We start from the raw sequence: 15,376 nt of genomic DNA, 5'->3' as shown, positions 1-15,376 counted from the left end.
TCTTGGATTTCCTCCTGGAAAATGTATAATACACTGGAATAATCGGGTTGTTAAGATATTTCTGTGTTTTTAATTTTCTCTCATTTCCAGATACATGAAAGAGGTTTGTTGTTGTTTAATGCTCTTGGGTAGATCTAGAACTGTACTTACTTTAACCGAAAATCAGTAGATTTCTGTTAACTAGGAGCACAGTGAGAATTGTTTCATTATAGTTCAGAGTGCATGACTACTGCACAAATTTATATTCAAATGCAGTATTTTGCTTAAGGTAAAAATGAATACGCAACACAAATTCTATGTATCCGCACATAGGGCAGGGTGGGAGAGATGTAAAATTCCATTAAATGTAAAATGCAAAATTATTCAAAGGCATTGCTCGTGACTTAGACCAGTAACAGAACCTGTAAGGACTGCATTCCACCAAAGTTTTGTAGTCACTTTCACTGATATTCTCCCAAGGATTTCTGAAGTTGACCAAGGTTAACATACGGCTCAAGCAAGAACCTCTTGCCCTACTAGAACACAGCTGCTTTCCCTCATGTTTGCCTCACTTACAGATTTACCCAACCAACAAGCTTTTTCAGACATAATTTATTATAAAAAATATGAAGCCAAAACACCACCTGCGGTTCTGAAATTCTTCGAAAAATGAAGTAGTTTTGCAGTATCAAAGAGTTCCTTCAGAAAAATTCAGCTACATAAAAAATTAATGGGTTGTATCTATTGGAAGGGGTCTTTCAATTCCTGAAAGTAAAGGCCTAATAATGGAATGGGGATAGACAATTTTCTTCACCGATTTCCTCTTCCCCTGCTGCACCCTGCAATTCTTCTTACACTGGCTAGAGAGCCCCCAACCCTCCAGAACAGAATTTAAGGGAACTGGGAGCTCCAGAATAAAGAGATAAGTGGTGAAAATTGCCTCCCTTGCTTTCTGTTCATGGATGCAAAAGCTCTTCCGTAACTGGAAGGGAACCATTGGATACAACCCAATGAAAAGGCCACCAGTGAATTGAACAAGCATGAGTTGTGTCCTGGGTTTGTTGCTGTTATTAAGTTTACACTTTTGTATCTGGATACATCTATTTTATTATATATATATATATATATATATATATATATATATATATATATAGCTTTTATTTATAAAATAAACTCAGAAAAGCTCACAAAAAACAGCAGTTCAAAATTAATAGAATCAGTTCCATACAATAAAACCAAGAGAAATATAAAACAATTCAGCACTGAAACAGGAAGACAAAGCTCTAAGCCACATTAAAAGCTTGATTTTTTTTTTTTAGTCCTAGGAAGTCACCTAAAGCATAGGAGAGAGGAAGCCAACTGAATGTCCTCTCTAGGGAGAGGAGGCCCACAATGCAGATGCTGCAACAAAAAAAAGGCGCTGCTTGGTCTTTTATGCTTCTGAAACTGGTGAGACACAGGGCCTCCAGTACTGAGCACAGTCGACAGACAGCATTACATGGGACAAGACAGCCCTGCAAATACCCTGCTCCCAAACCATTTAAGTCTTTGTAGGTTAGGACCAGGACTTTGCATTGTGTGCAGAAACCAACTGGAAACAAGTGCAAATGAATCAAAGGTAGTTTTGCACCCCATGAAGATTCTCCAGGCTCTGCAGAGCAAGGCACACATAGAGCACACCACTGTAATCTGGATTGTATTTGACTACAGTGGTACCTTGGGTTACAAACACTTCGGGTTACAGACTCAGCTAACCCAGAAGCAGTACCTTGGGTTAAGAACTTTGGCCCAGAATGAGAACAGAAATTGCGTGTCAGCGGCACGGCGTCAGCGGGAGGCCCCATTAGCTAAAGTGGTACCTCAGGTTAAGAATGGTTTTAGGTTAAGAACAGACCTCCGGAACGAATTAAGTTCGTAACCAGAGGTACCACTGTACAAAAAAAAAAAATACAGATTAAAACATGAAGCTAAACTATCCCAATAAGTATCTCTTAAATAAATGAAGTTTAAAATTGCTTCTGGGCTTTGACAAACTTTAAGGAGGGGGATATTTCATAGCTAGAGAACAGCCACTAGAAACATTATGTGCCTTGCTGTTCTCCCTTAATGCACTAAGAACACCTTTAAAGAGAAGCCCCTGGCAGATCATAGGAATTGTGATCGATAATAGATTGCCAAGGCATAGAAACAGAGAATAGAGAGTAGAACAAGGCATAGAAACAGAGAATAGAGCTTCTTTCACATATAATGCACCATCTGCCCATAGGTTTTGCTGCAAAGTAACTGTTGCCTTTTCCCCATTACAGATATGCATTCTAGACTAGCTGCAGAAGGACAGAAAGGAAAGGCAGAGTGGGACTTTCTGCTCAAGTGCATCTGGGAACTACTGCCCACACCATTTTCCCACCCTGAGCTCCTTTGGGAGGAAGGTCAGGATATAAATTTTAAAAATAAAACAAGTTAAAAACCACAACATGGTTCTTCACTTTGCATTCACCCCGCACCCTCCACAAACAATTCTGGAAAATGCTTAGTGGCAAAGGGGGACTTGAGTTGCTTTAGGTTTTCCTGAGACAGCTCAAGCAAACCAGAAACAGCATGCCTTCTGCATGTACAGCAGCATACTTTCCTGCTGAGAAGCATAGGATTTGCTTTCTCAGCCTCTTCACAATAATCAGGAGGCAGAAGAAACTAAAATGACCATGCTCCCCTGTTGACGTTTTCTGATAATCTATGGCAGGGGATGTGAAAACTCTTCATCCAGAAAAACATTGAGCCATACTTTCAAAGTTGCTCCTCCATTGCATAGAACAAAATATTGTGTTATCAGTTAACAACACTTTTTTTAAAATGGATGTGGCCTCCACAAAAGGCTGGATGCTATTCTCCAAAGTCCACATCTTTGTTAGGGCTATTGGTGTGGCTCTTTAACAGCAGTTGCTACAGAAAAGCCAAATCAAGTCTGGACATAAAGAGACTGAACTACCTTCTCACCTCAACAGGTGGTTCCTCCAGAACAGGGTTGAGACATTTGGTTGATACTTTGCTGTGGGGAAGCTTGCATGGCTGCTGACTGTGCTGTACCTGTTCTGTGGATAAATAGAAGGCTTCAGTCTCTAGGGCTGTTAATCTGGCACCATGCATGAGTGAAAAATCCCCCGCCCCCATTTAAAAACACACTTGGGGCTTGCTTAGGTGATCAGCTATCTGGCTTTTTGAACATCTTAAAGAGAATTTACTTCTGATTTCTTTTAATCTGATCAGAAGCTAAATCAAACTGAGAGCATAGAAAGTACCCCCAGAAGTATTTGGACTTGCCTTGTCTCTTGTGCAAAAAATAAAGTGGGGAAACTGTAGGCCTTGAATCACTCTGGGATTTATTTCCTGCATGAAGAATGGTTAATTCAGCTGTATCAACTCTGCTTTCTTTATATGGTATCCAGATGCAAAAGAGGGCAGGACTCCTACACCTTTAGAAAAATGAATTTCAGCATGTGTAGTTTGCACTCTAGACCTGCTGAAATTCCCTCTCCTATGCCACTATTAAAAGGTGCAGGAATCTTGTCTTCATTTGCATCTGGTCACCCTATTCCTAGATCATGTAAACAAGCCCTTAAGTTTCATTCAGAATAGCTGCAGAGTTTCTCTTGCTTTGCCACTTAACAGCCCTCTGTTGGCTTTTCTAAACCACTATTCTGAACACCAAAACCACTGTCACTCCCTTACAAGAATTATCAGGCCAATTTTAAATGTTACAAACTCCCAAAAGCATTGTGAGTAGCATTTAAAAGCTTGTCATTCCTTCCATTTACCAAAATGTGCCCAGTGCTTTCACACCACCAGCAGCAATGCACATCCCAAGCAATTGCTGGCCCTTGTACAAATTTGACCTTGTGCAAATTTGAGCCAATAGCTACATAGTGTAAGAGGCTTTTAGATGTTATGCCTAGCATACAAAGCATGAGGATAAACACTTCAGCCTTCACACGGGAGCTATAATGTTTCAATTGGCTCTCAGTTAACTACATGTGAAACTTTGTTAACTGTGCTCACATTTGAAGGAACTATATTGATCGAGAGTTTTGACTAATTTCTCTTCCTAACAGAAGCCCACATGAGTGAAATCATGTAGAATTTCCAAAGCCAATTTGCAGTACTGATTGACTGCTGTTTGAAGACACATCTCTTCTAGGTTATAAGTGAAGCAGCTTGTTCTACAACACTAGAAGACTGAACAGTTCCTCACAGTAGACCAGTAGACAGAGTACATTGTAATACTGTAAATGTAAAGATGGTTGAACTGCATTCATTTGGCCACTCTTTTGGGAGCTATGCAGAGTTAGGAACATCAAAAGAATTAGAGGCTCAGTACTGCAGTACTGTTTATTTTCCTTCAGATTTCGTGTAATTTCTATTCTTCTTCTTTCTTTTTTTTGCTCCCTTTCAATTACTTCCAACATTATAAATATGCAATAACAAGGGATGTAAAAAAAATGCACCCAGTTTTACAAATGCAAATGATTCTGACTTTGTACCTCCTTCTTGATTGCTGTTAATGACAATATTGACCCTGCCAGCTCTTGGGCGGATCAAGAGGAGATCTCCAGACTATGACCTATTTCAAGCTCTTTTTGCCCTATTTCAAGCTCTTTTGAAGACACCGTATCAGAGGATGGGAATTCATCAGGGGTCTCTTATACAGCCCAACCGCGCTTCCACAACTCTTAGGGAATCAAATATGCAAACTATTCCTGAAGTAGTCTAGTCATATTCTGTACTAAACCAATTCAACATGCACAGTGATATAAAGCAGCTCTCAAAGAAATAAAAAGAATTTATGATGCCCAAGCACTAACCAAATATTACAAATGAGTAGTATGTTTGTTATATGTGAGGAAACATGATCCATGAAACCATTGTGAAGGTCTCAAACATCTTCTACAGCCTATCTGTAATGTGAAGCTGTGGCCTGATATATTAGAAAACCTTAAAGGGTATATACAGGTAGCCTTTAGATCCAATTTCTTAAAGAGATTCTCCTCTCCCGCATCAGGTAGAGGCACCCAGTCTCATTAGGGGTGTCTCGGATAACTGACCTCTCTGCATGCAGCAGGGTTTTTAAGTTGTTTTGATTGGGAGTAGTTGACAAGAATGCATATGTTTTTATTAGACACTCTGTCTTATGCATGTGGAGTGTTCAATAAAGCACTTCTTTTTTATGGCAAAGCTGTAGGGACACTGTGCTTTCCTCTCTGCCCGCCTTGCATCCCCATGGCCCCTTTACTCAGGGTTTGCTAATGTCTCCACAGTTACTAGTTAAACATAAAAGGCATCTGCCAGGGTGGTGGGGCAATGGATCAGGAAAGCAAAGCTGGGAACATTTATTGTACAAAACTAGCTTGTTATCCTACACCACAAATCAGTGCCTCCCCGCCTGTTATTGTTGCAAAAACCCTGTGGGGTAGGATTAGGCTGAGAGTGTGTGGCTGACCTAGTCACTTATAAAGCAATCCAAACGATAGGAAGCCAGGGCAATTTTTTTCCAAACTTGGTTCAGGAGTGGGACTACTGCCAACTGTGTCAGCTTGCACCACCCTTGACTTACACCAACCTTTCTGCTCAAGTAAATTTTATTGGGTGAATAGGTCACATGATCAAGCTAAACTAAGTTTCAAGTGGAGTAAGTCACACCCCAGAATCCTCCTTTTATGGGACTTACCTGGGATTTGGATGAGCCCTGATCCCAGGATGTGAACAAAAGCACATAGTCAGCCAAATATAAATGTTTGAGAAACCATTTTTAATGTGGCTGGTTTGCGTAATTTTATGGTTTTGTGCAAATCGAAGGAGCAAAATTAAGAAATGTCTAAGGCTACGCTTTGTTGAGGAACATGCTAGAATGTACGTAAAAGGAAATGAAAGCACTAGGGAAGTAGTGGCCATGCAAAGGGGAAGAGCAGAAAGTGGTGATCGATTCACCTACCCCAAAGCACTGCAACAAATAGTCTGTGACCCCGAGTGAAGCGGTTTGAGGGCAAATTCCCCCCAATTCATTAGATTATCCCTATATGGCTAAACCCACATTTACAGGGGGAAAGCATCAGGGTTGGTGTTGTTGGAAGGCAGCGTCATGTAGATTGTGCAAATTAAATAGGAATGTTAACAGCTGCAGACACACAGTAAACTTCATTGTAGACAAGCCCTGCACTATACAAAGTGAAATAATGAAAGTGTGTACAACCAAGATGCTATTGTTAGTCATTTTATAATCTGAGGTGATAAGCATCATTGCAGTGCAAGTGTTTTATATGCTACACATGGATGGCTGGGCCAGCTCAAAATGAAATCAAGTCCTTGTTGTGAAAAGACTATGTTAAACCACATCAGTTGCAGCACGGGGTAAACTTGGAAAATAGTCAAACACACACTTCGAGTCAGCCAAGTTTGTTCTGATACTCCAGCACACCACCAGATGATGTATCCATAAAAAAATATATCCATAGGCGTCAAGGCAACCTTTGCCCAAAGCATATAATAAAACCCTCCCAGAGGGCACAATCCCTATGTCCTGTTTTTCATTAAATATTCTTAAGAGAAATGATTCTAATACCAATTCAGTGCAAAGACCGCAAGATTATCATGGATTTATATTTGACGGTATCAAATTTGAAAAACATGTTTTTTGTTAGAGGAGTTGGATTTTGCTCTTCTGACCAAGCCATGCCTGTTGCAGACGGATAATAAAGCACCAAAGTTGCTGCTTTGATATGATTTGTTAGATGTGTTTTGGAATTTTTGGTAACTACTGGATCAAATCAGGCTTGGGGATCAGGAGATGTCTGCTACTAAGCAGGCCTTTGATATGGTTCATCTAGCCCAGTATTCTGCAGAAGTCACCAAAGGAGCTCTTTCCCCAATTCAGCTAAAAATCATTAACCTGAGCACAGGAGCTGAACTGTGTATGCTCTGCCACTAAACTATGGCTTTCCCCTTCTTAAAACCACACAGAAACACGAGATTTATCCGACTAGGTCTTATCTCTAATGCACAGTTCTGTTAACTATACAAATATTTTTATTTGTAGAACTCACTGACAAGGTCCAAAACATTTTGGCCACTAAACTACACTTTTGCTTCCCGCATTTCCCTCCCATTTATCCCCCCCCCCCAAAGGAGGTGCCCTCCAAATGTGAATGGACTGCAATCCCCATCATTGGGAGTAGTGGTCTAAAACATCGAAAGGCTGGAGAAGGCTGCTATAATATAACCTGTTTTCTGGGAGAAGCACAGGAACAAGCAGCATATGTTTGAACAGGTTCAACAGATTTTTATAATGTCTTTACTGTATTCCCATTTCTGTTTTGTAACATTTTATGACACCTTGTAAGCCACTCTGTAAAGATTTTGCTAAAGGTATACATTTCCTAAATCAGATAAATAAAACAAATGGGAACAATTTCTCCAGGTAAATCCATAGATTAAAGAGAAGATTTCCAGATAAACCTGTTTATATGACTCAGAACCAGACTTGAACCCCAGCCCCTGATGAAGCCCTTTCACAAATGAAGCACTACTCAGAGTAGCACAAAATGCATACATATACAGATTACAAGTGGGTACCTCAGATTTCCCTGAGGTAGTGTCAAACCTTCACCTTGACAGTACCATTTCAAATGGCAGGTGGGCATGACAGAATGCTCTTCCATATAAAAAAAAATATCCCCAAACAAAACCTGCATAGAGAAAGCTAGACATGAGAGGGGAGTGTTGTTGCCCAGCCCTTGACATGCTACTTCTCTATCACAGTACTTTGTGATTTGTTATTGTTATGAAGGAAGGTTTGAACATGGGAGCCTCCACATATAGACTGAAATACTACACTCTGTGATGGGGGTCTACTTTTTGCAACAGAAGTTGTACATAGGTGAGATGAGATAAAGTTGTCTGCTTCCCAGCTAACCTAGTTGCAATATGTTGCTTCAGAAACTTTTTTCCACAACTCAGCTCACTTTTGGTGGTGGAGCCAGACTGCAAGAAAAGTGTATGAAGTCAGTCTGTTTTGGACCACAGTCACAAACAGCTCATGAACCCTAACTGCTACAGCTCACTGATGTATTTAATTGTACATAGCCATAGCCAATATATGGTAATTAGCAGGTATTTTCATATCAGATGCTGTGTCTCAGGCACCACCGTGTATAGCTTCTTACTACAGAATTATTATCTTCAAATGCTAAAAATTTGAAAACTTGTAATGTTTCAGTTCTGAGCTTAAAACTAAGAACTTTAGTAAACTTAAGAGAAAATGAATGAATTACAGTTCCTTTTCACTTGCCATCTGGTTTCTGAGCTTCCAGCCCAAATTGCTATCATGTTTCCCAGTCTTATCTTTGAAACCATAAGGGTTTAAAAGAGAAAAAAGAAAACTGAGATTCATGAGCTTCTGTAACAGGCACTGTAGCTCATTTAGTGTAGTTTATGCCAATTTTTACTTGCTGTTTTAATGATGTGGAACAATTGAAGGGTTTTGAGGGAGCACTGCTTGCTCTTTTAAAGCTTCACCCCTTAAAATTGTATAAATAGGGCTGAAATCTCTCTGAGCCTGTCTATAGCTCAGAGGCAGAATTTCCAGTTGTTGGAGGCAACTTAGCTTTCCACCTTCTACCCTAACCTACAGATGCAGAATTAACTATGCAGAATATACGCATTTGCATAATCCAGGCATCCTCAAACTCGGCCCTCCAGCTGTTTTGGGACTACAACTCCCATCATCCCTAGCTAACAGGACCAGTGGTCAGGGATGATGGGAATTGTAGTCCCAAAACAGCTGGAAGGCCAAGTTTGGGGATGCCTGGCTGAATCTGTATAATACATGCAAATTGAGTCAATTATTCTTATTGATGCAGCATTCAGGTTTTTATCTTTTTCAGCACTTAATATTCTCAGACTTGTTTCTACTCATTCAGACCGATGGTCTGTCATAGGAATGGGCAGAAAGGGGGTCCCAATCCCTTGGTGAACCACAAGCCAATGTGCCGGGGGCCATCTTGTGTCTGCTGTTTGCAGCAGTACTTGCAAACATAGAAGCCAACTCCTAGGAGCCGAGGGGGCTTTTGCCCCCCCCCCAATAAAATATCTGAGGGGTGGTGTGCATGCACCACATCATGTGATCAATTATGCACGATGGGGCTTACCTTGGCCCCCTCAATATCTTATCCACGTTGACACCCCTGCTTGCGAATGTAGGAGTTGATTTATCTTGCTTTGAATCAAGCTAGGCACTTCTTAAGCAAACATGCCTATTCTTGATCACTCAACGAAGATCAGTAATACCCAGCTTTGTAAAAGCACACTGTTGGGCCAGGAGTGTTCAAGGAAGATAGAAAGAAAAGCATACGATGCAAACTGAAGCAAGTCCATCCCTGATCTACTTGGTCCAATATTGTTAATGAGCTTGAAACCCAGGGGTTCAGAGACGGAGGATGGGGCCCATCCCAGCTCTGCTGCTTGAGCTTTCCAAAATGGAAATGCCATCATTCAATCTTCACACCTCATACATAAAAATACACTGATGTGGACATATTTCCATGACTCTCGAAGCAATTTCAGGGGCAAGGTCCACACTAGGTTTTCAATATTTATTGAATAAATAATGCTTCAGGACGCAGAGATTTCTGGGGGGGATGGGAAATGTTTTTCGCCTCCTTTCTCTCTCCTTCTCTCTTTAATTTAAAGTTGACTTCTCAGAATAGCTTTCATTCACTTTGCTCTCAATGTAGCTAGTTTGTAAGTTGTATTTTTTTAAAAGGTCATTACATATGTAAGCTATTGATCCTGATATGCAAGCTCTTCTGTCTTTCAACAGGCTCATGCATCCTGTCTGCCTTAGAAAGAACAGTCATCGTTGTTTCACCCTGTTAGAAGCATTCTGGTTATTATTATTACTTTCATATGATTTATGGCTGAAAACACAAAAGATGGTGCAAAGATCCGGTGCCAGATTCCCAGATGGCATATAACATGAGCCAAACTGTGAAAAATATGTAAGTATTGGTATATCTATTTCATCAAAGTGTTGGCGCAAGGGGCGGGTGGAGGGAAGGAGCAATGGGGTTTCAAAGACTAAGCAGGAAACCAGCCAGATAATTTTTTACAGTCTTGCAATTCTGAAGCAGCAGCAGCAGTCAAGGGTGCAGCCGTGCTATTGAAAATGTAACCCAGGGTCAAACGTAATGACAGGCATTATCAAAATTAGGGCAGGCAGATTGGAGCTTAAATCACACAGCCAGGAGTCGTTTAGTGGAGCCTGAATGTGAGGTCCCTCTATACTTTGGGGGCCGAGTTTTCGTCTGTTGCTGAAATCATGTCTAACTGAAATGTCGTCAGCGCAAACTTTAATGGCTCTCCTGATATTGTCTGCCACAAAGATAAAAAAAATGACTGCAACATCACGATAGATAGATATAGTTAAGAAGTTACTCTTTTTAAAATAATAATCCCTAAATGAACAAAATCAAAACAAGTATGCAATCCGTTGAACTAGTTTGGACTGATTAAAAAGAAAGAAACTATCACAAAGGACCCGTTTATTATCTAGATATCTAGGCTATTGCAAAGGAACACTAGCTAATATATTTTGCAAGATTTGAAGCTCATGTTTCTAAGCATGCCAAAGCGCACTGATCCATCACTAAAATGAGCAACAGCTGCAAATCTAAGCCTGGCAGAGCTGTAAACAACAACAGCAGAGTGGTTTTTTGTTTTTGTTTTTGTTTTTACCTTCTTGTGATTCTTGTAAACATTTCTGTGAGCAAATCCCTTTCCACAAAGCTTGCATTTATAGGGTTTATCTTCACTGTGTATTATTTTGTGTGCAGTCACTTGATCAAGTCGTTTGAAGGACTTATTGCAAACCTCGCAGGTGTAGGGGCGTTTTTCTGCAGAAAATGAGTGGGGGGGACATTTAATCTCCTGTTTATATAGGGGTAGAAGATGAAAGGCAGAGACAGCCATCTCGTTGGAGAGATTTCTGCAATGAAGTCAACCCAATTAAGATTAAACCAATTAGAAAGACATCTAATGCCCTTTATGTTACACAGTTAAGTCGCTTCGTAAAAGATGAGCCATGGCGCATCTCGAGAAATTGGCACGTTCTTTGCAACAATCATGGCTAAAACTAAACTCTGATTAATTAGCTTAAATCAAAAGAGAATGACTTCAAAGAGGCAAAGCCTGTTGCCAGACTACAAATGTGAAAGAGGGCATGACAGTTTAAATGTTTTAAAACTTAATTAACAATATACATAGCAGATTTGTTTTAAAACAACCAGAGTTGGTGTGTATACGCTTTTTGTGTTTCAGTTGCTAGATGAAGCCTAGCACTACAATGTATAATATCCTAATCCAGAATCTCAAAACTCAGCTAAATGCCCCTGAGATACAGTCCTTTTTGTTGGCTTATTTGAACAAATGCACTTCAAGCATGCAATGAAATGGAGATAGCAGCTAAACATCAACCATTTTAGCAATGTTGAAACCCTGTATTAAAGCATTTAGGAAGGGAACAGAAATTCAGGTTTTGATTGCACCTTTTTCCAATTATTGAATGAAAGATGTGGAAATGCCAGAGCTTAATGAACAGAAATAAGTGGCAGAGTCCAATCAGACAAAACAGTGTTTCTTGCAAATTCTACATGGCTTCTCCTCTGCCAGTTCCATCAAGATCCAGGCAGGATGAAGTATTGATAAGGAGTCCCTGCTCAGGCTATTGCCTAAAGGTTTATATGGTCTGCTTTAGAAACAATGGAAGCATCTTGTTGATACCTAGAATCCAATAGATAATTTAAATACCTTCCCATTTATTTCAACCCAAGGAAACGTCCAGGGGAAAAGTCATTTCTTCAAGCCATTATTTTCTACCAAACAATGAGTCTACTAGATTTTTTAAAAAATAACTATTCGATCAAGTTTCAAGGCAAATATCATGATGCAAGTGTGTCCAAGAAGAAGAAAAAAGATATGTGAAAGCAGGAGCCTATATAATAAACTTGGGGTTTTCCTAAAAGGAAACGCTCAACCTATTAATTGTAAAATATTCGGATTATATGCGTTGGCTGAAATTCTCAAACCAATTAAAGCAGCCCTATGAGCTAAATCATTTTTAGGCTGCCAAATCTCCAAACACACTTACAATGGAAGCAAGAGTAACAAGGAAGTGTTCGGAGCTGCAGGATATGTCTTATTCATGTGAACAGCCATCTTAAATCAGGGGTGAATAAATTGAACCTACAAATCGCATTATTCCTGACCTGAAGGGCAGTGGAATCCAACAACATCTGGAGGGCCACAGACTTCCCGCCACTGTCTTAAATTGACAAAACTACGGTAGGTTATGGAGCCAACTACCAAAGAGCCTCATTATTAGGTCTTATCTGTTTGTTAATGCAAAGCCCAATACAGCAACAAAAATCTATACAATAGCAATTCAAGGTGTTATGCGAAGCTTGATTTAATTAAAAGAAAAAAGAAGAAAAGGTTTTTACCTGAGTGAGTAATCATATGGCGTTTTAGCTGGTTAGCTGAAATAAATTTCTTGTCACATTCCTGACACTCAAAGATCTCATGAACCTGCAATATGAGTATTTAATGATAATTAAGTATGTGTCTCACACAAGATCACACATCTTAAGCTAATAAAAGAACACCTCAAATAGACTGTAATTATTCCTTTAGCTCGGAGCTATGCTAATACTCATGGATGTACTTCCTTCCTTAACCCCTTTGCTTAACAACCGCATTTCCAAAATTAAAAAGTTCATTCCAGCAAACAAAAATTACCTCACAGTCCACAATCCATAACCCACTCTTTAAAAAATTAAAAATCAACATTTCTAGGACTACTGTAAAATATGTGTTCACCCCCCAAAATAATTCTCTCAGAATAGGCAATTTTTATACATAACCTTTTTCCTTCCAGCATAAAGCCTGAAAATACAGAGAACATTTCAATAATGTGCACTGACTTCTAAGAATAATATAATTATAGTCTAATGTACTCATAAACACCAGTCATACTTACCAGAGAGTAAGCCCTGTTGAATACAGTGGCAGTCATTTCTTAGTAAACTTGCGTAAGAATTGCACTGGAAATCATTCTCTTGGCTACTATCATATTTTCCAAAGTAGCAATGATTTTAAAATTGTAAATATAACTCTATACTGTATTACTGTTCTTTGAGTACCAAGCTTCTGGACAAAGATGTCTGGGGACAAAAAACACTAATTGTCCGAATTGCTTGAGCCTAATGAACATATTTCTTCATTTTTTAAAAGTGACAGTTTTAGAAATCTTCATTTGTCTTATTAAAAAGGACAAAAATTAATTTGCCAAACTTTCCAAAGGTGAACTTGACATAGATTAACTTTGCATGATAACCAACTAGGCGATAACCACAGTATAGATTTTAGCACCTTAGTTCCAGTAATTTCAATGAGGGTAGTAAAGTATGACTAAATTCAAAACTAGATGATATATTTGACCTCTTTCTCTACATTTGCTTTTCTTCTCTGCTTTCCAAGAAGCCTGTTGTTCCAAATGTTGCTGCAGACATAATTTTTATGTGGTTTTCACATTTCTATGAAAAGCTTCCTTACATTTAATAATTTGTTCCAGATAGACCTTTGTGGAACTTGAAACTCATCAAATGCCCAATGTTTAATATAATCAAGAGTCTGCTCCGAATTCCCACCTCTGCACTAGGACTGGGGTCAGAAGGACAGTTACAGCACCATAAATTTTGCATGGTGTCATAATCTGGGTACAGCATCATGCCTCGACAGAGGATTCTTTTTAATTTCTCAAAAATGTAGGCCTGTACATTATGAGAATGAGCTACAGCAAAATCCAGACTTGCATTGCCCCCTCCCCCTCTGGGTGCAGCTACAGTGATAAATTCAGATATTTTTGCTTCCATTTTAGATGAACCACCACTTGTTGTAAAACCCGAACCCAAACTGTGGTTATTCTTAACTATGTTAGCCAGAGTTAGGAACTGGACATAATAGGAAACTGAGGGTTATCTAAAGTGGATGTGGAAGTTTCTAATCTCCTCAAAGAGGAAAATAGAAGACAAAACATTAATTATGTTTAAATATTTTGCTGTTTGCTGACCTGGGCTCTTTGGGGAGGAATGATGGCGTACAAATTTAACCAGGGAACTGCAAAAGGTGCCCAGGGTTCAGGACCTTTTTCCTATTTGCTTTTTTATTGTTGAGGTAATATTCTCCCTTGTTAGGCAAAGGAGACAGACACATTAAAAGCTGCTGCCATCACACCTGGTTTGTCATTTAATCTACTGGTTTGGTGAATAGATAGGTGTCCTTTGCCCTTCAAAAAACCCCAAACCAAAAAAACCTTATGAGTGCAGCAGCAACATGAAAATCAACCAAAAAACAGTTGGAAGAATATCAAGAGGAAAGTATAATTACAAGAACAAGTACGGTAACACTCTCTGAAATACTTGCATAGCAATGTTTAGGGATACCCCTCAGACTGGGTAATTCCTGACAGACTTTGACTTACAGTCCATAAATCTGCCTGATTGTTTTTCCTTAGAACTCAGCTAATACTATAAGCCCCTGAAGAGATTCACTAATCCAAGCAATGTGATCTGACCTTTCAAACTTTTAAGACAATTCGAAATAGCTGGCTAGTTCTAGGCTTTATGCGGGAATTAACCTCACAAATATATGTCTGTGAAAGAGATTTCTCATTCTGTATCACTACCCTCCCAAAACTGTTCCTGGATTTGGATCAGGTTTTTTGCCTATGAAGGTAGCTATTAAACAAACTGCTTAGAAATAATATTAAAATTTTGAAGGACAGGTAAATTAGTATACAGGTAAGCTAGAGTCTGCACTGGAAACAAAAGAATCATCATAGGTGTGAAATTTAAGGGATGTTTTCAGTTGGCATTTGGTTTTCAAGTCACAGGAACCCATTAATACAGTGGTAGCACACATTTCTGTATGCTGATGCAGACCTGCATTTAGGTGAACTTGTTCAGACATACAGTCTGTATTTGGCATGGTTCTCCCAGCAGCAAATGCTTACAATGGTGGAACCCTATGTGGTCATCGATGCAGCTGGTTCACCACATAATCTCAATGTCATAGATTTAAGTAGAACTTAATTGTACAGCTCAAAGGAATGATTTTCCAGTCTATGGCTTTTTGTACAGCTTTCTGGGATATTTGTAAAATAAAGAGTGAAACACAACCACCTTTCTTCTTATAAGACCAGATCTTAAACCAGGTTTTACGAGCAATGAGCTCCTACCCCCGATGTGATACTCAGCTAGAAACAAAGTAAAAAATCCTCAAACATTCCTTTCTGAAG

At 39.4% G+C, this 15,376-nt stretch overlaps 1 protein-coding gene across 5 annotated transcripts in view; it reads right to left on the bottom strand.

The window, feature by feature from the left end:
* PRDM5 (PR/SET domain 5) overlaps window positions 1-15,376 on the bottom strand; it is a 93,752-nt gene that overhangs the window by 48,170 nt on the left and 30,206 nt on the right. For 3 of the 5 annotated variants that reach the window (XR_015947773.1, XM_088660374.1, XM_060278570.2), the window contains 2 exons: window positions 12,522-12,606; window positions 10,759-10,916 (listed from right to left, as the gene is read on the bottom strand). Coding sequence is in view for 4 of the 5 variants with exons in the window: in XM_088660374.1 (XP_088516500.1) it covers window positions 10,759-10,916; window positions 12,522-12,606 (243 nt within the window). In the remaining variant the exon portion in view is untranslated. Of the gene's footprint in view, window positions 1-2,973; window positions 3,069-10,758; window positions 10,917-12,521; window positions 12,607-15,376 lie in introns of all 5 variants that reach the window. The other 2 variants (XM_088660375.1, XM_060278572.2) reach the window with 2 other exon arrangements.

This window comes from Zootoca vivipara, chromosome Z1, assembly GCF_965207765.1.
Source record: "Zootoca vivipara chromosome Z1, rZooViv2.hap1.1, whole genome shotgun sequence".
In the NCBI taxonomy this organism is placed as follows: domain Eukaryota; kingdom Metazoa; phylum Chordata; class Lepidosauria; order Squamata; family Lacertidae; genus Zootoca; species Zootoca vivipara.
The sequence above is the reverse complement of the archived record's forward strand: the minus strand, read 5'-3'. Positions and strand labels throughout refer to the sequence as shown.